At 48.6% G+C, this 25,533-nt stretch overlaps 1 protein-coding gene across 2 annotated transcripts in view; it reads left to right on the top strand.

Moving 5' to 3' along the window:
* Nucleotides 1–25,533, top strand: part of KLHL4 (kelch like family member 4) — a 268,730-nt gene that overhangs the window by 139,544 nt on the left and 103,653 nt on the right. For both annotated transcript variants that reach the window (XM_073598113.1, XM_073598114.1), the window contains exon 4: nt 22,231–22,427. In XM_073598113.1, coding sequence (XP_073454214.1) covers nt 22,231–22,427 — 197 coding nt within the window. The remainder of the gene's footprint in view (nt 1–22,230; nt 22,428–25,533) is intronic.

Genomic DNA, 25,533 nt, shown 5'->3' with positions numbered 1-25,533 from the left:
TCCACCTGACACCAACAACAAGGAACTGTTCCTCCACCTGACACCAACAATGGGGCACTACTCCTCCCACTGACACCAACAATGAGGAACTATTCCTTCACCTGACACCAACAGTGAGGAACTATTCCTCCACCTGACACCAACAATGAGGAACTATTCCTCCACCTGACACCAACAATGAGGAACTATTCCTCCACCTGACACCAACAATGAGGAACTATTCCTCCACCTGACACCAACAATGAGGAACTATTCCTCCACCTGACACCAACAATGAGGAACTATTCCTCCACCTGACACCAACAAAAAGGAACTATTCCTCCACCTGACACCAACAAAAAGGAACTATTCCTCCACCTGACACCAACAACAAGGAACTGTTCCTCCACCTGACACCAACAATGGGGCACTACTCCTCCCACTGACACCAACAGTGAGGAACTATTCCTCCACCTGACACCAACAACAAGGAACTGTTCCTCCACCTGACACCAACAATGGGGCACTACTCCTCCCACTGACACCAACAATGAGGAACTATTCCTTCACCTGACACCAACAGTGAGGAACTATTCCTCCACCTGACACCAACAATGAGGAACTATTCCTCCACCTGACACCAACAATGAGGAACTATTTCTCCACCTGACACCAACAATGAGGATCTATTCCTCCACCTGACACTAAAAATTAGGAACTATTCCTCCACCTGACACCAATTGGGCACTATTGATCTTTTATTAAAAAGAATCAAGCAACCAATTTTATACAAAAGTAAAAAATAAAACCATAGTACAAAACTTCAACAGAAATCCAAGGAATACACATCCATGTTCAGAATATATACAATATATACATAATCCACTACCAAAATTATTTACATAAAGCAGCAGAGAGGGCCTAAGAGGCACAACCAATCACCTATGTACGCAGCCATTTATCAAAAATTAATCCAAAAAATAATAATCTAGGGTGATAAGAGACAGACAGCCACACCCGGGAAAGAGACTCCTGGCAGTCAGGGAGGCTTGAAACCCCTCCACGCCTTCAACCAAGCCCCCTGACTCTGCTTGTCTCTCTCGAGCACCCAAATCTTCTCCACCTCTTGCAAAATGTCATACACCACCACCTGAACAGGAAGGATTTTATGCCGAATGCTGACCTGACACCGTGCATTCCAAGTGAAATAACGGACTACTAGGCTAACTAAAAACAGTGTATCCAAACAAAAAACACCACCAGTATTGAATGCTCCATACACCCACTCAGCATAACCCAGCCTGGAGAGGAAAGGAACACCGAGGGCCCGCCCCACCTGTTTTGTACACCTCTATGTTAAAAGGGCAATGAAGCAGAAAATGGTCCATAGTCTCCTCCTCACCTGCACACTCCTCCCGAGGACAGCTACGATCCATCCCACTGCGGAATTTCAAATTGCCCCTAACATAGAGCCTCCCATGGAAGCACAACCAGGCCAGATCCCTGAATTTAGGGGATACTCTGTCCAAATTAATAAGCCTGCCCTCAAAACTGGGCCTGGGCAATCCCTTAAGGCCAGTGGGTCATGAAAGACTTCGCTCAAGACTCGACTCATAAGGACTTTCCTCGGAACCGATCTGAGATCTTCAGCCGACAATCGCCACTGCCGTAGTAACTTCAGGCACGGAGCGACATAGGCTGGTAGCTGACCACGATGACCCCTGAGATTCTTCACTTGGCCACCTTCTTCCCAAAGTCATAGAAAAGGCCTAAACCAACATCTAAATATGCCTGCCCATCCAGGAGGTTCCACTGCAAGCATATTACCAATATTAAACTTGAGAAAAAGCAGTGAAAAGAAAAGAACTGGGTTGACCATACCTAAGCCACCCTCCCTCCTGGATAGATAGGTGACATTCCTCTTGATGGGGTTCAGTCTGTTCCCCCACAACATCTGGAAGAACACACTACTGACCCTAGCATAGAGAGACACTGGCAAGATGCAGACAAAGCTGACATACAAGAAGATCGGAATCAGGTAAGTCTTAATCAGATCAACCCTTTCCCTCATAGATAACTTCCATCTCTTCCAGCTGACCACCTTAGTATTGGCAATTTCCAGTCTGCCTTCCCAGTTTTTGAGGCCATAATCGCCAGGTCCAAATTCAATGCCTAAAATCTTAATTCTTTCCTGGGGCACTGGAAAGGTGTCCGGGAGATCAAACCCCTCACCTTCCTTTCCCATCCAGAAAACTTCATTCTTTTCCTGATTGATCTTGGAGCCTGATGCTTCAGAATACCGTGATGTCAGAGAGACTACCTCCTCTGCTTCATCCGCCCCAGTGACAATCACCGACACATCGTCCGCATAGGCAACAACCCTCAAAGGCGGCTCACCCGGGAGCCCCACTGGCACCCCACACAACATGCTGCTCTCTAGCCTCCTGATGAAGGGGTCGATTGCAAACACATAGAGCAGGGGACTCAGGGGACAACCCTGGCGCACCCCGGAGTCAACCTCAAAGGACTGCCCAACCCAACCATTAACAAGAGGAAAGCTCTCTGCCCCCTTATACAAGACTTTTAACCAATCGACAAAACCACCCGGCAGACCGTACTTACTAAGGAGCAACCACAGGTACTCATGGTTAACACGATCAAAAGCCTTTGTCTGATCCAATGTCAGCAAATACTTTCCCCAGCTTGCAGCCCTGCACCGCTCCAAGGCCTCCCGGACAGCTAAAACTGCTGTGAAGGTGCACCTACCCTGGACCGAACAGTGCTGATGGCGAGAAAGCAAAGACTCTGCTACTGACGATAGGCGCCAGAAAATGATCTTTGCCAGTATCTTTCTATCGACATTAAGAAGGCTGATGGGGCGCCAATTCTCAACCATCGAAGGATCTTTACCCTTTGAAAGAAGAATCACAGCTGAGTGCCTCATGGAAGGGGGAAGTACCCCCTCAGTAGGGATGAGCCGAACACCCCCCTGTTCGGTTCGCACCAGAACATGCGAACAGGAAAAAAGTTTGTTAGAACATGCGAACACCGTTAAAGTCTATGGGACACGAACATGAATAATCAAAAGTGCTAATTTTAAAGGCTTATATGAAAGTTATTGTCATAAAAAGTGTTTGGGGACCTGGGTCCTGCCCCAGGGGACATGGATCAATGCAAAAAAAAGTTTTAAAAACGGCCGTTTTTTCAGGAGCAGTGATTTTAATAATGCTTAAAGTCAAACAATAAAAGTGTAATATCCCTTTAAATTTTGTACCTGGGGGGTGTCTATAGTATGCCTGTAAAGGGGCGCATGTTTCCTGTGTTTAGAACAGTCTGACAGCAAAATGACATTTTGAAGGAAAAAACTCATTTAAAACTACTCGCGGCTATTGCATTGCCGACAATACACATAGAAGTTCATTGATAAAAACGGCATGGGAATTCCCCAAAGGGGAACCCCGAACCAAAATTAAAAAAAAAAAATGACGTGGGAGTCCTCCTAAATTCCATACCAGGCCCTTCAGGTCTGGTATGGATATTAAGGGGAACCCCGGCCAAAATTTAAAAAAAAAAATGACGTGGGGTTCCCCCTAAATTCCATACCAGACCCTTCAGGTCTGGTATGGATTTTAAGGGGAACCCTGCGCAAAAAAAAAAAAAAAAACGGCGTGGGGTCCCCCCAAAAATCCATACCAGACCCTTATCCGAGCACGCAACCTGGCAGGCCGCAGGAAAAGAGGGGGGGACGAGAGTGCGGCCCCCCCTCCCTCCTGAACCGTACCAGGCCACATGCCCTCAACATTGGGAGGGTGCTTTGGGGTAGCCCCCCAAAACACCTTGTCCCCATGTTGATGAGGACAAGGGCCTCATCCCCACAACCCTGGCCGGTGGTTGTGGGGGTCTGCGGGCGGGGGGCTTATCGGAATCTGGAAGCCCCCTTTAACAAGGTGACCCCCAGATCCCGGCCCCCCCCCTGTGTGAAATGGTAAGGGGGTACATAAGTACCCCTACCATTTCACGAAGAAAGTGTCAAAAATGTTAAAAATGACAAGAGACAGTTTTTGACAATTCCTTTATTTAAATGCTTCTTCTTTCTTCTATCTTCCTTCATCTTCTGGTTCTTCTGGTTCTTCTGGCTCTTCTGGTTCTTCCTCCGGCGTTCTCGTCCAGCATCTCCTCCGCGGCGTCTTCTGTCTTTTTCTCCTCGGGCCGCTCCGCACCCATGGCATGGGGGGAGGCTCCCGCTCTTCTCTTCTTCTTTTCTTCTCTTCTTCTCTTCTTCTTTTCTTCTCCGGGCCGCTCCGCAATCCATGCTGGCATGGAGGGAGGCTCCCGCTGTGTGACGGCGCTCCTCGTCTGACAGTTCTTAAATAACGGGGGGGGCGGGGCCACCCGGTGACCCCGCCCCCCTCTGACGCACGGTGACTTGACGGGACTTCCCTGTGGCATTCCCCGTGACGTCACAGGGAAGTCCCGTCAAGTCACCGTGCGTCAGAGGGGGGCGGGGTCACCGGGTGGCCCCGCCCCCCCCCCGTTATTTAAGAACTGTCAGACGAGGAGCGCCGTCACACAGCGGGAGCCTCCCTCCATGCCAGCATGGATTGCGGAGCGGCCCGGAGAAGAAAAGAAGAAAAGAAGAAAAGAAGAAGAGAAGAAGAGAAGAAAAGAAGAAGAGAAGAGCGGGAGCCTCCCCCCCATGCCATGGGTGCGGAGCGGCCCGAGGAGAAAAAGACAGAAGACGCCGCGGAGGAGATGCTGGACGAGAACGCCGGAGGAAGAACCAGAAGAGCCAGAAGAACCAGAAGAACCAGAAGATGAAGGAAGATAGAAGAAAGAAGAAGCATTTAAATAAAGGAATTGTCAAAAACTGTCTCTTGTCATTTTTAACATTTTTGACACTTTTTTCGTGAAATGGTAGGGGTACTTATGTACCCCCTTACCATTTCACACAGGGGGGGGGCCGGGATCTGGGGGTCACCTTGTTAAAGGGGGCTTCCAGATTCCGATAAGCCCTCCGCCCGCAGACCCCCACAACCACCGGCCAGGGTTGTGGGGATGAGGCCCTTGTCCTCATCAACATGGGGACAAGGTGTTTTGGGGGGCTACCCCAAAGCACCCTCCCAATGTTGAGGGCATGTGGCCTGGTACGGTTCAGGAGGGAGGGGGGGCCGCACTCTCGTCCCCCCCTCTTTTCCTGCGGCCTGCCAGGTTGCGTGCTCGGATAAGGGTCTGGTATGGATTTTTGGGGGGACCCCACGCCGTTTTTTTTTTTTTTTTTGGCGCGGGGTTCCCCTTAAAATCCATACCAGACCTGAAGGGTCTGGTATGGAATTTAGGGGGAACCCCACGTCATTTTTTTTTTTTAATTTTGGCCGGGGTTCCCCTTAATATCCATACCAGACCTGAAGGGCCTGGTATGGAATTTAGGGGGACTCCCACGTCATTTTTTTTTTTTAATTTTGGTTCGGGGTTCCCCTTTGGGGAATTCCCATGCCGTTTTTATCAATGAACTTCTATGTGTATTGTCGGCAATGCAATAGCCGCGAGTAGTTTTAAATGAGTTTTTTCCTTCAAAATGTCATTTTGCTGTCAGACTGTTCTAAACACAGGAAACATGCGCCCCTTTACAGGCACACTATAGACACCCCCCAGGTACGAAATTTAAAGGGATATTACACTTTTATTGATTGACTTTAAGCATTATTAAAATCACTGCTCCTGAAAAAACGGCCGTTTTTAAAACTTTTTTTTGCATTGATCCATGTCCCCTGGGGCAGGACCCAGGTCCCCAAACACTTTTTATGACAATAACTTGCATATTAGCCTTTAAAATTAGCACTTTTGATTTCTCCCATAGACTTTTAAAGGGTGATCCGCGGCATTCGAATTTGCCGCGAACACCCCAAATTGTTCGCTGTTCGGTGAACTTGCGAACAGCCAATGTTCGAGTCGAACATGAGTTCGACTCGAACTCGAAGCTCATCCCTACCCCTCAGCAAGGCAACTGTTAAAAACCTCTACCAAATGTGGGGCCAGAATAGACTTAAAAGTTTTGTAAAACTCAGCCGTCAAGCCATCCGGTCCAGGTGACTTTTTGATGGCAAGCTGTTCAATTGCCCTTATCACCTCTTCAACTGTGATCTCCTCTGTCAAATTCATCAATGGGACATCTTCATCATTTAGACCTGGAGTAGAGTCCAAAAAGCTTTCCATCTTGTCACGGTCAAGCTCTTTCCTCCCAAGAAGGTCAGCATTAGGGATGAGCCGAACACCCCCCTGTTCGGTTCGCACCAGAACATGCGAACAGGAAAAAAGTTCGTTCGAACATGCGAACACCGTTAAAGTCTATGGGACACGAACATGAATAATCAAAAGTGCTAATTTTCAAGGCTTATATGCAAGTTATTGTCATAAAAAGTGTTTGGGGACCTGGGTCCTGCCCCAGGGGACATGGATCAATGCAAAAAAAAGTTTTAAAAACGGCCGTTTTTTCAGGAGCAGTGATTTTAATAATGCTTAAAGTCAAACAATAAAAGTGTAATATCCCTTTAAATTTCGTACCTGGGGGGTGTCTATAGTGTGCCTGTAAAGGGGCGCATGTTTCCTGTGTTTAGAACAGTCTGACAGCAAAATGACATTTTGAAGGAAAAAACTCATTTAAAACTACCCGCGGCTATTGCATTGCCGACAATACACATAGAAGTTCATTGATAAAAACGGCATGGGAATTCCCCAAAGGGGAACCCCGAACCAAAATTAAAAAAAAAAAATGACGTGGGGGTCCCCCTAAATTCCATACCAGGTCCTTCAGGTCTGGTATGGATATTAAGGGGAACCCCAGCCAAAATTAAAAAAAAAAATGACGTGGGGTTCCCCCTAAATTCCATACCAGACCCTTCAGGTCTGGTATGGATTTTAAGGGGAACCCCGCGCCAAAAAAAAAAAAAAAACGGCGTGGGGTCCCCCCAAAAATCCATACCAGACCCTTATCCGAGCACGCAACCTGGCAGGCCGCAGGAAAAGAGGGGGGGACAAGAGTGCGGCCCCCCCTCCCTCCTGAACCGTACCAGGCCACATGCCCTCAACATTGGGAGGGTGCTTTGGGGTAGCCCCCCAAAACACCTTGTCCCCATGTTGATGAGGACAAGGGCCTCATCCCCACAACCCTGGCCGGTGGTTGTGGGAGTCTGCGGGCGGGGGGCTTATCGGAATCTGGAAGCCCCCTTTAACAAGGTGACCCCCAGATCCCGGCCCCCCCCCCTGTGTGAAATGGTAAGGGGGTACATAAGTACCCCTACCATTTCACGAAAAAAGTGTCAAAAATGTTAAAAATGACAAGAGACAGTTTTTGACAATTCCTTTATTTAAATGCTTCTTCTTTCTTCTATCTTGCTTCATCTTCTGGTTCTTCTGGCTCTTCTGGTTCTTCTGGTTCTTCCTCCGGCGTTCTCGTCCAGCATCTCCTCCGCGGCGTCTTCTGTCTTCTTCTCCTCGGGCCGCTCCGCACCCATGGCATGTGGGGGAGGCTCCCGCTCTTCTCTTCTTCTCTTCTTCTCTTCTTCTTTTCTTCTTTTCTTCTTTTCTTCTCTTCTTCTCTTCTTCTTCATTTTCTTCTCCGGGCCGCTCCGCAATCCATGCTGGCATGGAGGGAGGCTCCCGCTGTGTGACGGCGCTCCTCGTCTGACAGTTCTTAAATAACGGAGGGGGGCGGGGCCACCCGGTGACCCCGCCCCCCTCTGACGCACGGTGACTTGACGGGACTTCCCTGTGACGTCACGGGGAATGCCACAGGGAAGTCCCGTCAAGTCACCGTGCGTCAGAGGGGGGCGGGGTCACCGGGTGGCCCCGCCCCCCCGTTATTTAAGAACTGTCAGACGAGGAGCGCCGTCACACAGCGGGAGCCTCCCTCCATGCCAGCATGGATTGCGGAGCGGCCCGGAGAAGAAAATGAAGAAGAAGAGAAGAAGAGAAGAAAAGAAGAAAAGAAGAAAAGAAGAAGAGAAGAAGAGAAGAGCGGGAGCCTCCCCCCCATGCCATGGGTGCGGAGCGGCCCGAGGAGAAGAAGACAGAAGACGCCGCGGAGGAGATGCTGGACGAGAACGCCGGAGGAAGAACCAGAAGAACCAGAAGAGCCAGAAGAACCAGAAGATGAAGCAAGATAGAAGAAAGAAGAAGCATTTAAATAAAGGAATTGTCAAAAACTGTCTCTTGTCATTTTTAACATTTTTGACACTTTTTTCGTGAAATGGTAGGGGTACTTATGTACCCCCTTACCATTTCACACAGGGGGGGGGCCGGGATCTGGGGGTCACCTTGTTAAAGGGGGCTTCCAGATTCCGATAAGCCCCCCGCCCGCAGACCCCCACAACCACCGGCCAGGGTTGTGGGGATGAGGCCCTTGTCCTCATCAACATGGGGACAAGGTGTTTTGGGGGGCTACCCCAAAGCACCCTCCCAATGTTGAGGGCATGTGGCCTGGTACGGTTCAGGAGGGAGGGGGGCCGCACTCTTGTCCCCCCCTCTTTTCCTGCGGCCTGCCAGGTTGCGTGCTCGGATAAGGGTCTGGTATGGATTTTTGGGGGGACCCCACGCCGTTTTTTTTTTTTTTTTTGGCGCGGGGTTCCCCTTAAAATCCATACCAGACCTGAAGGGTCTGGTATGGAATTTAGGGGGAACCCCACGTCATTTTTTTTTTTAAATTTTGGCCGGGGTTCCCCTTAATATCCATACCAGACCTGAAGGGCCTGGTATGGAATTTAGGGGGACCCCCACGTCATTTTTTTTTTTAAATTTTGGTTCGGGGTTCCCCTTTGGGGAATTCCCATGCCGTTTTTATCAATGAACTTCTATGTGTATTGTCGGCAATGCAATAGCCGCGGGTAGTTTTAAATGAGTTTTTTCCTTCAAAATGTCATTTTGCTGTCAGACTGTTCTAAACACAGGAAACATGCGCCCCTTTACAGGCACACTATAGACACCCCCCAGTTACGAAATTTAAAGGGATATTACACTTTTATTGATTGACTTTAAGTATTATTAAAATCACTGCTCCTGAAAAAACGGCCGTTTTTAAAACTTTTTTTTGCATTGATCCATGTCCCCTGGGGCAGGACCCAGGTCCCCAAACACTTTTTATGACAATAACTTGCATATTAGCCTTTAAAATTAGCACTTTTGATTTCTCCCATAGACTTTTAAACGGTGTTCCGCGGCATTCGAATTTGCCGCGAACACCCCAAATTGTTCGCTGTTCGGTGAACTTGCGAACAGCCAATGTTCGAGCCGAACATGAGTTCGACTCGAACTCGAAGCTCATCCCTAGTCAGCATAAAAGGACCTCACGACCTCCAGAATCCCTGACCTGGACTTTGTCAAGGAACCTGTACTGTCCTTAAGGCCAACGACCGTTTTAACTGCTACACCTTGTTTGCAGTTCTGGTAAGGGTCAGGCGAGTGATACTTCCCATAGTCCCTCTCTAGAACCAAAGAGGCATGCCGGTCATATTGACACTTCCTGAGAAGGAGTTTCACTTCGGAGATTGCCCCAGGATCTCCTCCTCTCGAGACAAGAATATCCAGCTTCCTCCGTAAACGTTGGTAGGTCATGTATTTATTAAACTGTTTTCTATTGGCTAGGCCCCTGAAGAATCCAGCGATCCTCTTTTTGGTCAGCTCCCACCACTCAGCCTTGCTGCTACAAAAGTCGAGAATGGTCACCTGAGCCTGAAAGAATTCCTCAAAGGATTGTCTAACATGTTCTTCCTTGAGTAGAGTCGAATTCAATCTCCAGATGCCCTTGCCCCTCTGAGGGGCGTCTGAAGCATTCAGGACCACAGATAGCATACAGTGATCAGAGAACTCTACTGCCTGCACCACTGGGGGTGAGAAAGCAGAGGTCTCCTTCAAAAAAAACCTATCTATTCTACTCTGACTATTACCTCGATGAAAGGTGAACCCGGTGTCATCCGGGAGGTGCTTAATGTGCACATCCACAAGACCAGCATCCCTAACCATACTATTTAAAAAAACGCTATCATATCCCAGCCTGTCCTTGAAGTCCTTCCTGTCCTTGGGCCTAGTTACTGTATTAAAGTCACCTCCAAAGACCACTTGCCGGGATGTAAAAAGAAATGGCTTGATCCTTGTAAAAAGGCATTTCCTGTCCCACTTTGTGTGCGGCCCATAAACATTAATTAGGCGCAGGTCCTGCCCTCCCACAAGGACGTCTAAGACCATACATCTCCCAATCTCCACCTCAATAACCCGCCGGACAGTTACCATGCCGGTTTTAAACAACACCGCCACACCGCCGTAAGGCTCGGCCGCAAGAGACCAGTAAGATGGACCATACCTCCACTCTCTCTTGGCCATATGAATATCTGCCAAGGAGGTGAGCCTAGTCTCTTGCAAAAATAAAATTTCAGCATCTAATTGGCTGAACAAAAAGAAGGCCATAGAACGAGCTCTTACTGACTTAATGCTGGCGACATTTATTGTCACCACTTTTAACGGAGGGGGAACCGCCATTTGGGTTATTGGGTGGATTGCTTCTTAGCTCCCCTCTGCTGCTCATCACCAGAAGCCTCTCTCTTTCTTGAGGCCGCCTCAAACTCCATTTCGGAATCAGAACTTCGCTCCGAAGAAGCTCCAGATGAAGAGATATCCCAATTAGAGGACCTATAACGGTTGGAGATAGGCACTGGAGCCCGTTCTGTTCTCACCACCTGCTTCTTCCGCTTCCCAACCTTCCTTCTCTCCTCCAGGTACTGCAGGTCAGCTTCAGAGATGCCCTCATCTCTTGTTTTTTTCTGTGAAGTCTTTCCACAAGACTTCTTTACAGAGGAAGAAGCAACCTTTTTAGTACATGTTACCACTTCTGGTGGGGGGGGGGTGCTCCCTTTGAGTCAGACTTAGGAGGGGTAGACTCCTGGGGGGTAACTGACTGGGGGGGCACAGACTTGGAAGGTTCTGACACATGAGGAGAGGGTACAGTAGGCTGGTGGGACACAGAGACAGATACAGAAGGAATACTTACAGACACAGGAGGGGTGGCCACAGGAACTGGGGAGGTACACCAGGGGCCTCACCCTCCATCCTGTCCAGCCTTGACATGTCATCAATTACCTCCTTCTCCATATTGTGCCAGGCTTCAGGACACCTGCTGTAGGGGTGGCCAAGGTGCAGGCACAGGTTGCACCTTATCATCTCGGTGCAGTCCTCAGCCATATGACCCTGACCCCGACACACTGAACATATCAAGGCTGAAAAGGAAGAGCTCAAATGCCCCTTTTCTCCACAGCGGTGACACAGCTTCGGCTGACCAGGGTAGAAAATAGTCATCCTATCCCTCCCTATAAAAGCTGAGAAGGGCAGGTGACGGACAACATTCCCATCCCTGGCCAACCTGACTGTTATTGACCAACCCCCAGTCCAGATGTTACGCTCATCAAGGATTTTGCTGGGCTTAGTCAAAACTTCACCATAGTTCCTTAACCAGACCTCTAGGTCTCGAGCAGGAACACTCTCATTGGTGAGTATGATGGTTATCTTTTTCACCGTTGACCTTTGCGAAACCGCAACTGGGGCCAGATCTTCCCATTCAGGTCCTGACCTGCACCGAGCCTCATATCGCTCCCAGAACAGGTCAAGACCCTCTGGCCTGGTGAAACTAATGGTATAATCCCGTGTCCCAGCTACATGTATTAGAGCATACAGGTCATTTGCCCCAAAACCCATCTCTAAAATCAAATCCACCACTGCACGCCGTGCTGGATGGATTGCACCATCTTCCCATTTGAGAATTACCACATTTCTTCTCAGACCCCCAGCAGAAGCCAGAGACCCAAGACCAGATCCCGGGGTGCCCAAAGTGGTAGGCTGCAGGGGGAAAACCCGCTTGGGGGCGGAGCTACCAGGAGCAGAGCGTACCACCTGAGCAAATGTAGGTTTATCAGGGCCAAGGCCCCACACTGAAGTTACAGTAGTCTGTACATTACTATTATTATTCACTGCTTGAACGGAGTTGGTAGGACTGTCCATCACACTTGAACTGGAACCATTGTTCATCACACTGGTACTGGGATGATTTTTATCAGTCACACAAACATTCACATTCCCATCAGGAATAATCACAGTTTCTGCTGCAATACCAGCTGTCTCCTGAAGCTGTGCTGTAGAGTCCTCAGCAGCTGTGGGGCAAACAGCTTTAGACTCAGCTAAAGGGGGGTTAATTGGCTCTGCTGAATCTTGTAGTTCCTCTGCAGGAATGTCATTTTTTAAATGCAAACTTTGCTGTACTGCAGCATCAGCAGGCACAGCATTGCTACACATGGGATTAGCATCCTGATTGTCACTGGGCACATTGTCAGTATCAGTCACAGTGTTGAATGGCACAAAAATTGTTTTATCCACAATATGGGACTTGACAGGCTTTACCTTGTCAGGCACATTATCTGTTATGTCCTCATCATTAAACGCCAGCTGATCCCCCCGCATAGGAGATTCCATTACCTGGATGGCCCTGAGCATGCCTCCTGAGTCCTGGTAAGGCATGGGGCTGCTTACCTCTCCCTGAGGGGGCAGTGGGTCTGAACTGGGGGTCTCCTCCTCCACCTCCATCTTTGTCATCCTCGCAAACCTTTTATCATTACAAAACTTTTCTTTAAATGGCCCATCTCTGCCTTCCATCATAGACACAATGGTCTCCTGGTGTTCCACCTGGACCTTGGCCAGTTGGATCTCTGGATCCATGGACCCACGTCTCTGGCTATGCAAGCCCTCACGCTGCCTTCTCAAGCGCTTCAGCTCTGCTCTGAGCTTGTACAGCTTGTCTCTCTCCTTATTCAGGACCTTAATCCCGGCCACCACTCGCTCCCGGATGGCCCCGGAACCTTCATCCTCACCAGGGGTAGAGAGATCCCCAGCCATGGCTTGTACAGAGGAAGGCATGTTACCTGATAGCCCAGGAGATGGCTGGGATCTTCCAGCAGGAGAAGCCCTGCTGGCCTCCATGGCTTCCCCAGAAAGGAGCCAGGAGAGCTGGGAGAGATTTCACCACCACTCCCCTCTCACACGGATCACCTGGAGCAGCTTCAGAGAGACACCTTCCTCCTGACACACCTGTGCTCCAATGATGGGTGGGGCACTATTGATCTTTTATTAAAAAGAATCAAGCAACCAATTTTATACAAAAGTAAAAAACAAAACCAAAGTACAAAACTTCAACATAAATCCAAGGAATACACATCCATGTTCAGAATATATACAATATATACATAATCCACTACCAAAACTATTTACATAAAGCAGCAGAGAGGGCCTAAGAGGCACAACCCATCACCTATGTACGCAGCCATTTATCAAAAAATAAATCCAAATAATAATAATCTAGGGTGATAAGAGACAGACAGCCACACCCGGGAAAGAGACTCCTGGCAGTCACGGAGGCTTGAAACCCCTCCACGCCTTCAACCAAGCCCCCTTACTCCGCTTGTCTCTCTCGAGCACCCGAATCTTCTCCACCTCATGCAGAATGTCATAGACCACCACCTGAACAGGAAGAATTTTACGCCGAATGCAGACCTGACACCGTGCGTTCCAAGTAAAATAACGGACTACTAGGCTAACTAGAAAAAGTGTATCTAAACAAAAAAGCCCACCAGTATTGAATGCTCCATACACCCACTCAGCATAACCCAGCCTGGAGAGGAAAGGGACACCGAGGGCCCGCCTCATCTGTTTGTACACTGCTATGTTAAACGGGCAATGAAGCAGAAAATGGTCCATAGTCTCCTCCTCACCTGCACACTCCTCCCGAGGACAGCTACGATCCACCCCACTGCGGAATTTCAAATTGCCCCTAACATAGAGCCTCCCATGGAAGCACAACCAGGCCAGATCCCTAAATTTAGGGGGTACTCTGTCCAAATTAATAAGTCTTAACCCTGCCCTCAAAACTGGGCCTGGGCAATCCCTTAAGGCCAGTGGGTCATGAAAGACTTCGCTCAAGACTCGACTCATAAGGACTTTCCTCGGAACCGATCTGAGATCTTCAGCCGACAATCGCCACTGCCGTAGTAACTTCAGGCACGGAGCGACATAGGCTGGTAGCTGACCACGATGACCCCTGAGATTCTTCACTTGGCCACCCTCTTCCCAAAGTCGCAGAAAAGGCCTAAACCAAGATCTAAAGATGCCTACCCATCCAGGAGGTTCCACTGCAAGCATATTACCAATGTTAAACTTGAGAAAAAGCAGTGAAAAGAAAGAAACTGGGTTGACCATACCTAAGCCACCCTCCCTCCTGGATAGATAGGTGACATTCCTCTTGATGGGGTTCAGTCTGTTCCCCCACAACATCTGGAAGAACACACTACTGACCCTAGCATAGAGAGACACTGGCAAGATGCAGACAAAGCTGACATACAAGAAGATCGGAATCAGGTAAGTCTTAATCAGATCAACCCTTTCCCTCATAGATAACTTCCATCTCTTCCAGCTGACCATCTTAGTATTGGCAATTTCCAGTCTGCCTTCCCAGTTTTTGAGGCCATAATCGCCAGGTCCAAATTCAATGCCTAGAATCTTAATTCTTTCCTGGGGCACTGGAAAGGTGTCCGGGAGATCAAAACCCTCACCTTCCTTTCCCATCCAGAAAACTTCAGTCTTTTCCTGATTGATCTTGGAGCCTGATGCTTCAGAATACCGTGATGTCAGAGAGACCACCTCCTCTGCTTCATCCGCCCCAGTGACAATCACGGACACATCGTCCGCATAGGCAACAACCCTCAAAGGTGGCTCACCTGGGAGCCCCACTGGCACCCCACACAACATGCCGCTCTCTAGCCTCCTGATGAAGGGGTCGATTGCAAACACATAGAGCAAGGGACTCAGGGGACAACCCTGGCGCACCCCGGAGCCAACCTCAAAGGACTGCCCAACCCAACCATTAACAAGAGGAAAGCTTTCTGCCCCCTTATACAAGACTTTTAACCAATTGACAAAACCACCCGCAGACCGTACTTACTAAGGAGCAACCACAGGTACTCGTGGTTAACACGATCAAAAGCTTTTGCCTGATCCAATGTCAGCAAATACTTTCCCCAGCCTGCAGCCCTGCATCGCTCCAAGGCCTCCCGGACAGCTAAAACTGCTGTGAAGGTGCACCTACCCTGGACCGAACAGTGCTGATGACGAGAAAGCAAAGACTCTGCTACTGACGATAGGCGCCAGAAAATGATCTTTGCCAGTATCTTTCTACCGACATTAAGAAGGCTGATGGGGCGCCAATTCTCAATCATCGAAGGATCTTTACCCTTTGAAAGAAGAATCACAGCTGAGTGCCTCATGGAAGGGGGAAGTACCCCCTCTGCAAGGCAACTGTTAAAAACCTCTACCAAATGTGGGGCCAGAATAGGCTTAAAAGCTTTGTAAAACTCAGCCGTCAAGCCATCCGGTCCAGGTGACTTTTTGATGGCAAGCTGTTCAATTGCCCTCATCACCTCTTCAACTGTGATCTCCTCTGTCAAATTCATCAATGGGACATCTTCATCATTTAGACCTGGAGTAGAGTCCAAAAAGCTTTCCATCTTGTCACGGTCAAGCTCTTTCCTCCCAAGAAGGTCAGCATAAAAGGACCTCACGACCTCCAGAATCCCTGACCTGGACTTTGTCAAGGAACCTGTACTGTCCTTAAGGCCAACGACCGTTTTAACAGCTACACCTTGTTTGCAGTTCTGGTAAGGGTCAGGCGAGTGGTACTTCCCATAGTCCCTCTCCAGAACCAAAGAGGCATGCCGGTCATATTGACACTTCCTGAGAAGGAGTTTCACTTCCGAGATTGCCCCAGGATCTCCTCCTCTCGAGACAAGAATATCCAGCTTCCTCCGTAAACGTTGGTAGGTCATGTATTTATTAAACTGCTTTCTATTGGCTAGGCCCCTGAAGAATCCAGCAATCCTCTTTTTGGTCAGCTCCCACCACTCAGCCTTGCTGCTACAAAAGTCCAGGATGGTCACCTGTGCCTGAAAGAATTCCTCAAAGGATTGTCTAACATGTTCTTCCTTGAGTAGAGTCGAATTCAATCTCCAGATGCCCTTACCCCTCTGAGGGGCGTCTGAAGCATTCAGGACCACAGATAGCATACAGTGATCAGATAGCATACAGTGATCAGAGAACTCCACTGCCTGCACCACTGGGGGTGAGAAAGCAGAGGTCTCCTTCAAAAAAAACCTATCTATTCTACTCTGACTATTACCTCGATGAAAGGTGAACCCAGTGTCATCCGGGAGGTGCTTAATGTGCACATCCACAAGACCAGCATCCCTAACCATACTATTTAAAAAAACGCTATCATATCCCAGCCTGTCCTTGAAGTCCTTCCTGTCCTTGGGCCTGGTTACTGTATTAAAGTCACCTCCAAAGACCACTTGCCGGGATGTAAAAAGAAATGGCTTGATCCTTGTAAAAAGGCATTTCCTGTCCCACTTTGTGTGCGGCCCATAAACATTAATTAGGCGCAGGTCCTGCCCTCCCACAAGGACGTCTAAGACCATACATCTCCCAATCTCCACCTCAATAACCCGCCGGACAGTTACCATGCCGGTTTTAAACAACACCGCCACACCGCCGTAAGGCTCGGCCGCAAGAGACCAGTAAGATGGACCATACCTCCACTCTCTCTTGGCCATATGAATATCTGCCAAGGAGGTGAGCCTAGTCTCTTGCAAAAATAAAATTTCAGCATCTAATTGGCTGAACAAAAAGAAGGCCATAGAACGAGCTCTTACTGACTTAATGCTGGCGACATTTATTGTCACCACTTTTAACGGAGGGGGAACCGCCATTTGGGTTATTGGGTGGAATGCTTCTTAGCTCCCCTCTGCTGCTCATCACCAGAAGCCTCTCTCTTTCTTGAGGCCGCCTCAAACTCCATCTCAGAATCAGAACTTCGCTCCGAAGAAGCTCCAGATGAAGAAATTTCCCAATTAGAGGACCTATAACGGTTGGAGACAGGCACTGGAGCCTGTTCCGTCCTCACCACCTGCTTCTTCCGCTTCCCAACCTTCCTTCTCTCCTCCAGGTACTGCAGGTCAGCTTCAGAGATGCCGTCATCTCTTACTTTTTTCTGTGAAGTCTTTACAGAAGACTTCTTTATAGAGGAAGAAGCAACCTTTTTAGTACCCGCTACCACTCCTGGTGGGGGGGGTGCTCCCTTTGAATCAGACTTAGGAGGGGTAGACTCCTGGGGGGAAACTGACTAGGGGGGCATAGACTTGGAAGGTTCTGACACAAGAGGAGGGGATACAGTAGGCTGGGGGGACACAGAGACAGATACAGAAGGAATACTTACAGACACAGGAGGGGTGGCCACAGGAACTGGAGAGGGATCCTGAGCAGGACCAGGGGAGTCGGTCACCGCAGAGGAGGATGGTACACCAGGGGCATCACCCTCCATCCTGTCCAGCCTTGACATGTCATCAATTACCTCCTTCTCCATATTGTGCCAGGCTTCAGGACATCTGCTATAGGGGTGGCCAAGGCGCAGGCACAGGTTGCACCTGATCATCTCGGTGCAGTCCTTGGCCATATGACCCTGACCCCGACACACTGAACATATCAAGGCTGAACAGCTGAACAGGAAGAGCTCAAATGCCCCTTTTCTCCACAGCGGTGACACAGCTTCGGCTGACCAGGGTAGAAAATAGTCATCCTATCCCTCCCTATAAAAGCTGAGGAGGGCAGGTGACGGACAACATTCCCATCCCTGGCCAACCTGACTGTAACCGACCAACCCCCAGTCCAGATGTTACGCTCATCAAGTATTTTATCGGGCTTAGTCAATACCTCACCATAATTCTTTAACCAGACCTCTAGATCTCGAGCAGGAACACTCTCATTAGTGAGAATAATTGTGATTTTTTTCACTGTAGACCTTTGTGAAACTGCAACTGGGGTCAGACCTTCCCATTCGGGTCTTGACCTGCACCGAGCCTCATATCGCTCCCAGAACAGGTCAAGACCTTCTGGCCTGGTGAAACTAATAGTATATTCCCGGCTCCCAGCAACATGTATTAGGGCATACAGATCGTTTGCCCCAAAACCCATCTCCAAAATCATGTCCACCACTGCACGCCGTGCTGGAGGGGTTGCACCACCTTCCCATTTAAGAATCACTACATTTCTTCTTGGACCCCCAGCAGAAGCCAGAGACCCAAGACCAGATCCTGGGGTGCTCAAGGTGGTAGGTCACAGGGGGAAAACCCTCTTGGGGGCGGAGCTACCAGGAGCAGAGCGTACCACCTGAGCAAATGTAGGTTTATCAGGGCCAAGGCCCCACACTGAAGTTACAGTAGTCTGTACATTACTATTATTATTCACTGCTTGAACGGAGTTGGTAGGACTGTCCATCACACTTGAACTGGAACCATTGTTCATCACACTGGTACTGGGATGATTTTTATCAGTCACACAAACATTCACATTCCCATCAGGAATAATCACAGTTTCTGCTGCAATACCAGCTGTCTCCTGAAGCTGTGCTGTAGAGTCCTCAGCAGCTGTGGGGCAAACAGCTTTAGACTCAGCTAAAGGGGGGTTAATTGGCTCTGCTGAATCTTGTAGTTCCTCTGCAGGAATGTCATTTTTTAAATGCAAACTTTGCTGTACTGCAGCATCAGCAGGCACAGCATTGCTACACATGGGATTAGCATCCTGATTGTCACTGGGCACATTGTCAGTATCAGTCACAGTGTTGAATGGCACAAAAATTGTTTTATCCACAATATGGGACTTGACAGGCTTTACCTTGTCAGGCACATTATCTGTTATGTCCTCATCATTAAACGCCAGCTGATCCCCCCGCATAGGAGATTCCATTACCTGGATGGCCCTGAGCATGCCTCCTGAGTCCTGGTAAGGCATGGGGCTGCTTACCTCTCCCTGAGGGGGCAGGGGGTCTGAACTGGGGGTCTCCTCCTCCACCTCCATCTTTGTCATCCTCGCAAACCTTTTATCATTACAAAACTTTTCTTTAAATGGCCCATCTCTGCCTTCCATCATAGACACAATGGTCTCCTGGTGTTCCACCTGGACCTTGGCCAGTTGGATCTCTGGATCCATGGACCCACGTCTCTGGCTATGCAAGCCCTCACGCTGCCTTCTCAGGAGCTTCACCTCTGCTCTGAGCTTGTACAGCTTGTCTCTCTCCTTATTCAGGACCTTAATCCCGGCCACCACTCGCTCCCGGATGGCCCCGGAACCTTCATCCTCACCAGGGGTAGAGAGATCCCCAGCCATGGCTTGTACAGAGGAAGGCATGTTACCTGATGGCCCAGGAGATGGCTGGGAGCTTCCAGCAGGAGAAGCCCTGCTGGCCTCCATGGCTTCCCCAGAAAGGAGCCAGGAGAGCTGGGAGAGATTTCACCACCACTCCCCTCTCACATGGATCACCTGGAGCAGCTTCAGAGAGACACCTTCCTCCTGACACACCTGTGCTCCAATGATGGGTGGGGCACTATTCCTTCCACTGACACCAACAATGGAGCACTACTCCTCCCACTGACACCAAAAATGAGGAACTATTGCTCCACCTGACACCAACAATGAGGAACTATTCCTCCACCTGACACCAACAATGAGATACCATTCCTTCTGCTGACACCAATAATGGGGTACTATTCCTTCCAGCTGACACCAGCAATGGGGCACTATTCCTTCCACTGACACCAACAATGAGGCACAATTCTGCCCACTATCACCAACAATAGGGTATTATTCCTCTCACTGAAACCTAAAATGGAGCAATATTCCTCCAACTGACACCAATGATGGGGCGCTATTCCTCCCACTGACACCAACAATGGGGCATTAGTCCTTCCACTGAAAAGACTACAATGGGGCACAATTCCACCCACTGATATCAACAATGGGGCCCTATTTTTCCTACTCCTACTGACCACAAATGTTATGTCATTTTTTTTTACTACCACTGATCACCAAGCATGAAGCCGCTAATACTGTCACTGGCCACAGTCCGGCTCCCCTAAAGTCTGAAGGACTGTAAACTGGCCCTTTATTTAGAAGGTTTGGAGACCCCTGTTTTGGAGCAGCCATTCTTCCTTGATCTCTGGCTGACCGACCTCCCCATTTGATGATGCATGGGGCCAATGCCACTTAGAAGATCCAGCAATATGATATGAATGATCTGCTTACCTGTCTGTAAGGGTGGTATTCTATTCACCAAAGTAGGTGAATAGCATTTTTCCCACTGACAAAAGTGAGTACACCCCTCACATTTTTGTAAATCTTTTCTTCTATCTTTTCATGTGACAACACTGAAGAAATGACACTTTGCTACAATGTAAAGTAGTGAGTGTACAGCTTGTATAACAGTGTAAATTTGCTGTCCCCTCAAAATAACTCAACACACAGCCATTCATGTCTAAACCGCTGGCAACAAAAGTGAGTACACCCCTAAGTGAAAATGTCCAAATTGGGCCTAAAGTGTCAATATTTTGTGTGGCCACCATTATTTTCCAGCACTGCCTTAACCCTCTTGGACATGGAGTTCACCAGAGCTTCACAGGTTGTCACTGGAGTCCTCTTCTACTCCTCCATGATGACATCACGGAGCTGGTGGATGTTAGAGACCTGGCGCTCCTCCACCTTCTGTTTGAGGATGTCCCAGAGATGCTCAATAGGGTTTAGGTCTGGAGACACGCTTGGCTAGTCCATCACCTTTACCTTCAGCTTCTTTAGCAAAACAGTCGTCATCTCCGAGGTGTGTTTGGGGTCGTTATCATGTTGGAAAACTGCCCTGCGGCCCAGTCTTTAAAGGGAGGGGATCATGCTCTTCTTCAGTATGACACAGTACATGTCGGCATACATGGTTCCCTCAATAAACTGTAGTGCTGGTGTGAGCACACCCCTAAGTGAAAATGTCCAAATTGGGCCCAAAGTGTCAATATTTTGTGTGGCTAACATTATTTTTCAGCACAGTCTTAACCCTCTTGGGCATGGAGGTCACCAGAGCTTCACAGGTTGCCACTGGAGTCCTCTTCCACTCCTCCATGGTGACATCACGGAGCTTGTGGATGTTAGAGACCTTTTGTGAGACACTGTATGTATTGAAATACTGGAGGCTGGGTGTCACTGTAAGGCGAATGAGGGTTCTAGAGGGAATTATGGGTCTCTGCAGCAGGCTTGGGTGAGGTTTCTGAAGTTGGGGGAATTGGGGGGGGGCTGAGGGGGCTGGAGGTCTCTCCTAGAGGCTGGGAGCTGTTCAGGGGCACCATGGAAGGCTGTAGTGCACTACAGGGACTGGGGGCACTGTAGGACACTGTTGGTGGCTGGCGGTACTATGGGGTGCTGTAGGTTCTGTAGCAAGTTAGGAGGGCAATGCAGGGGTCTTGGCGGCACTGTGTGAGGATGGGGGGCACTGTGGGAGCTGGAACCTCTGGAGGGGGAAAAGGGTCTCTCCCGGAAACTATGGGGCTTTCCAGGGACACTACGAGAGAATGGAGTGCACTGCAGAGGCTTGTGAGCAGCAGGTGATACCATGGGGGCTGTAGGCTCTGCAGCAAGCTATGAGGGCACTGCAGAAAGCTAGAGGACAGAAAGGTTGGGGGGCATTATGTGGGCTTAGGGCTCTCAGGGAAACCAGGAGGCATTGTGAGAGGTTAGGGGACACTACGGGTCACTGTGGGAACCAAGAGGCACTGTGGGAAGTTGGGGGATCAGCAGCTGGCTGGAGGCCCAGGAGGGTGGCTGTGGCCAAACAGTGGACTATGGCCTGGTGGTTTGAGAACCATTGGTCTAGAGTCTGTAGACCAAGATTGCAAACGTGGAAAAGTGGGTATATTTTTGGCATGAAACTGCTGAACACTAACCATGAATAAAAGCATTCCAATTTTTTTTTTTTTTCATGTAAAAAAGTTTTTTTGTTTTTTTGATTCGATTGATGAATATTTAAACGTGCCATATAAGCTACAAGTTTATATATTATCTGTTGTTAAGTAATAAAATACAGACCTCATGTAATGGATCACAATCAGGTTAAGACATACATCTTCAACTGATTGCGATCCAATACATGAGCTCTGGAATCTCCTGGATCTTCATCTTGGAATCTTCATCTTTTCAATATTTATAAAGGCGATATAGATAAACAAAAAAGTGAAGTATTACTGTTACCATCCCACTCACCTTCTACAATCTATTCTTACTGTCTGCCTGCTGTGTCTTTTTCTTCAGGAATTTTAGAACTCAAGGAGGACACTATAGAGAGTTTGCTGGCTGCCGCCTGTCTACTGCAGCTTTCTCAAGTCATAGAAGTCTGCTGCAACTTTCTAATGAAGCAGCTCCATCCGTCCAATTGTCTGGGAATACGGTCGTTTGGGGACGCACAGGGATGCATGGAGCTCCTGAGAGTGGCACACAGCTACACTATGGTAAAACATGCCTTTTCAGAGTGTATATGGTATAAAGCAGTACAAAATTCTCTGCTTTCTCCAGATGGTTTGCATAAAATATGGAATTCAATGGTTTTAACATCTCTGGTATCAAAACAGGTTTTTGTTGCATACATCTGCAAATATGTGGGAAGCCACATTGCTGCATCAAGGCACCGCTGTAAAGTGTGGTTCCCAACGCCTGAGCTTCCAATTATGGGATATCTAGCAATTCAAAAACAGAGAACAGGCTCACCTGAAGAAATCACCATTTCTCCATTAAGGTACAACGACACAGCAGAAAACCAGATATCACCTAAGGTTTTAATTGCATACATTTACAAATACATATGAAGCCACACTGCCGCGTCAAAGCACCTCTGTAGAGTACAATTTCTAACTCTAACTTTCTGGGTTTAAAGCTATGTAATACACATGTAGTGCACCCCACTTAGGAACCACTGGTGAATTGGGATCCCCCACCCTGTATTGTCAGGTACACCAAAATTCTCAGTCTCCCAGAGACAAGGAACAGTCCAGACAGCGCTTGTTTTTGTATTTTTATTGAGGGGATAAAACTTGGATAAGGAATAGGGAAACTATGGGATGCCCACTTGACTTTAAAGAACTCTTCACGGACAACTTTCCTATATTTAATCTATATACACCCCTCTGTTTCCCCCAGCACACTTGCTTGCAGAAATCCTAGCTGGCACACTGATACTTGATCTGGCAAAAAAAGCAACAGTCAGATCTTCTAGAAAAAGCCCTTTACAGGCAGGGGCCCCAGACCCCTTGGGTTGTGTTGGAAGATACATTGTCCAGCTTACATCCCTGTGGCTACTGATCCTAGCACCACCTCTTCAGGCATTGCCAGCCCCCATGGCTGCAACTGTCCCTTTCACTAGCCCACATGGCCCACCTCACTCCCAGACTGCACACTCCCCCACTACCCAGCTGTCTTCTCCCTGGCGATCTCCTGGACGTGCTGACTTTTTCCCGCTGTCCTCACGCCTGCTCCCGTGCTTCCAGGACAGGACTCCTCCATGTGTTGTGAGGATCCCTCCAGCACCTGAGCCCCAGGCCCGAGGTCACCCCCCATACTAGGGGGCACCCTCAAGGGCCACTGACAGCCTCCTCACCACTCCTTTTTCATCTTCCACCTGAGTGCCCCCTGCTTGCATGACCCAGAGTATTTAAGAGGTGCCCACCCCCTGCCAGTCCACTTGCTGCGGATTGGCTGGGGCCCTCCTCAATACTCCAGGCCCATTCTTCTGGAAGCTTCTCCAAGGTTCCAGCAAGTAGGGGGAGGTACCAGAGGTCAATATAACCACAAACAAGTCTGGCGCTAGGGGACCAAGACAGTGAGTCCCTTGATGACAATGAATGGTACCATGTGGGGAGCTATAAGCAGCTTTGTGGAGCTTCTGCATCAGGAGCGATGCTAGAATAGAAAGACCAAAAAACAACCAATGGAAAAAAACACAGTAGAAAGTGCTAAATGGAAACTCCTGTGAGAGAAAGGCAGGTGGACGCTATGCTGAATAGTCTATGATGGTGCCAATGTTAAAAAAACCATAAAAGAGTTTATGAAGACAATAATCATCTTGAACAACGTAAATCAATAAATGCAGAGCTCTCCTCTGGCAGATGGGAAATCCAACCAGCGCTAGCAACGCTGGTCGAATCATCATTTTCCTGAGCAGATGACGTCATGCTCGGGTGCTTCTGCTGATCCACGATATTGCAGGCCGGGCTTGTCTCTCCCTATGCGGCCATGTGGTTGCAAGGGCTCGGTGTCCCCCATCCACACAATTGGCTGCATCCATCTGGCCGGACATCCATCCCTCCCTCCCATTGGTCTCTACTCAATGACAAGAGGACTGACGTCTGATCACTGCAGCACTGTCCCGCAGGTCTGGTACACAGCCCACTGCATGTATAAGGCACTCGCACAGCGTTACTAACGCTGGTTAGATTTCCCATCTACCAGAGGGTAGCTCTGCATTTATTGATTTACATCATTCAAGATGATTATTGTCTCAATAAACTCTTTTATGGTTTTTTAACATTGGCACCATCATAGACTATTTTTTAGGATAGCGGTCATCTGCCTTTCTCTTACAGGATTTTCCATTTAGTGCTTTTTACTGTGGTTTTTTTTCCATTGGAGGTACCAGAGGTGCTGCTTGATGAGTCATCCAGCCTTCCTGAATCACTCACCCTGACCCAGATTCAACCCAGCCTGGCTCTCAGCCAGGCTAAATTTTATGGCACTACAAATTATCTATGTACAGCTAGCATCCTACACTACTTGGTGCTACACACCGCAATGCAAAAACAGAGAACAGGCTCACTTGGAGGTAGGCCCAACTATGAGAAATCTGCAATTCAAAAACAGAGAACAGGCTCTTCTGGAGGTAGCACCATTTCTCCATAAAGGTACAACAACACAGCAGAAAAACAGATTTTTGTTGCATATATCTACAAATACACGTGAAGCCACACTGATGCATCAAGGCACCTCTGCAGAGTATGATTATGCCTAACCTAAACTCTCTGGGTTTCTAACTATGTGATATCCAGCAATGCAAAAACAGAGAACAGGCTCGCTTGACGTTAGGCCCCAACTATAAGATATCTAGAAATTCAAACACAGAGAACTGGCTCACCTGGAGATAGCCCCAACTATGAGATATCTAGCAATTCAAAAACAAAGAACAGACCCACCTGGAGGTAGCCCCAAATATGAGATATCTAGCAATTCAAAACCAGGGAACAGGCTCACCCAGAGGAAGCCCCAACTATGGGATATCTAGCAATTCAAAAACAGAGAACTGGCTTACTCGGAGGTAGCCCCAACTATGGGATATCTAGCAAATCAAAAACAGAGGGCAGGCTCACCTGAAGGTAGCCCCATTCTGGGATATCTAGCAATTCAAAAACAGAGAACAGGGTCACCTGGAGGTATCCTCTACTATGGGATATCTAGCAATTCAATAACAGAGAACAGGCTCAACTGGAGATAGCACAATTTCTCTGTAAAGGTACAACAACACAGCAGAAATCCAGATATCACCAAAGAGTTTTGTTGCATACATCTGCA

This window comes from Aquarana catesbeiana, linkage group LG09, assembly GCF_042186555.1.
Source record: "Aquarana catesbeiana isolate 2022-GZ linkage group LG09, ASM4218655v1, whole genome shotgun sequence".
NCBI classification, from domain to species: domain Eukaryota; kingdom Metazoa; phylum Chordata; class Amphibia; order Anura; family Ranidae; genus Aquarana; species Aquarana catesbeiana.
Note: the sequence above shows the minus strand (reverse complement) of the source record. Positions and strands in the feature narration are given on the sequence as shown.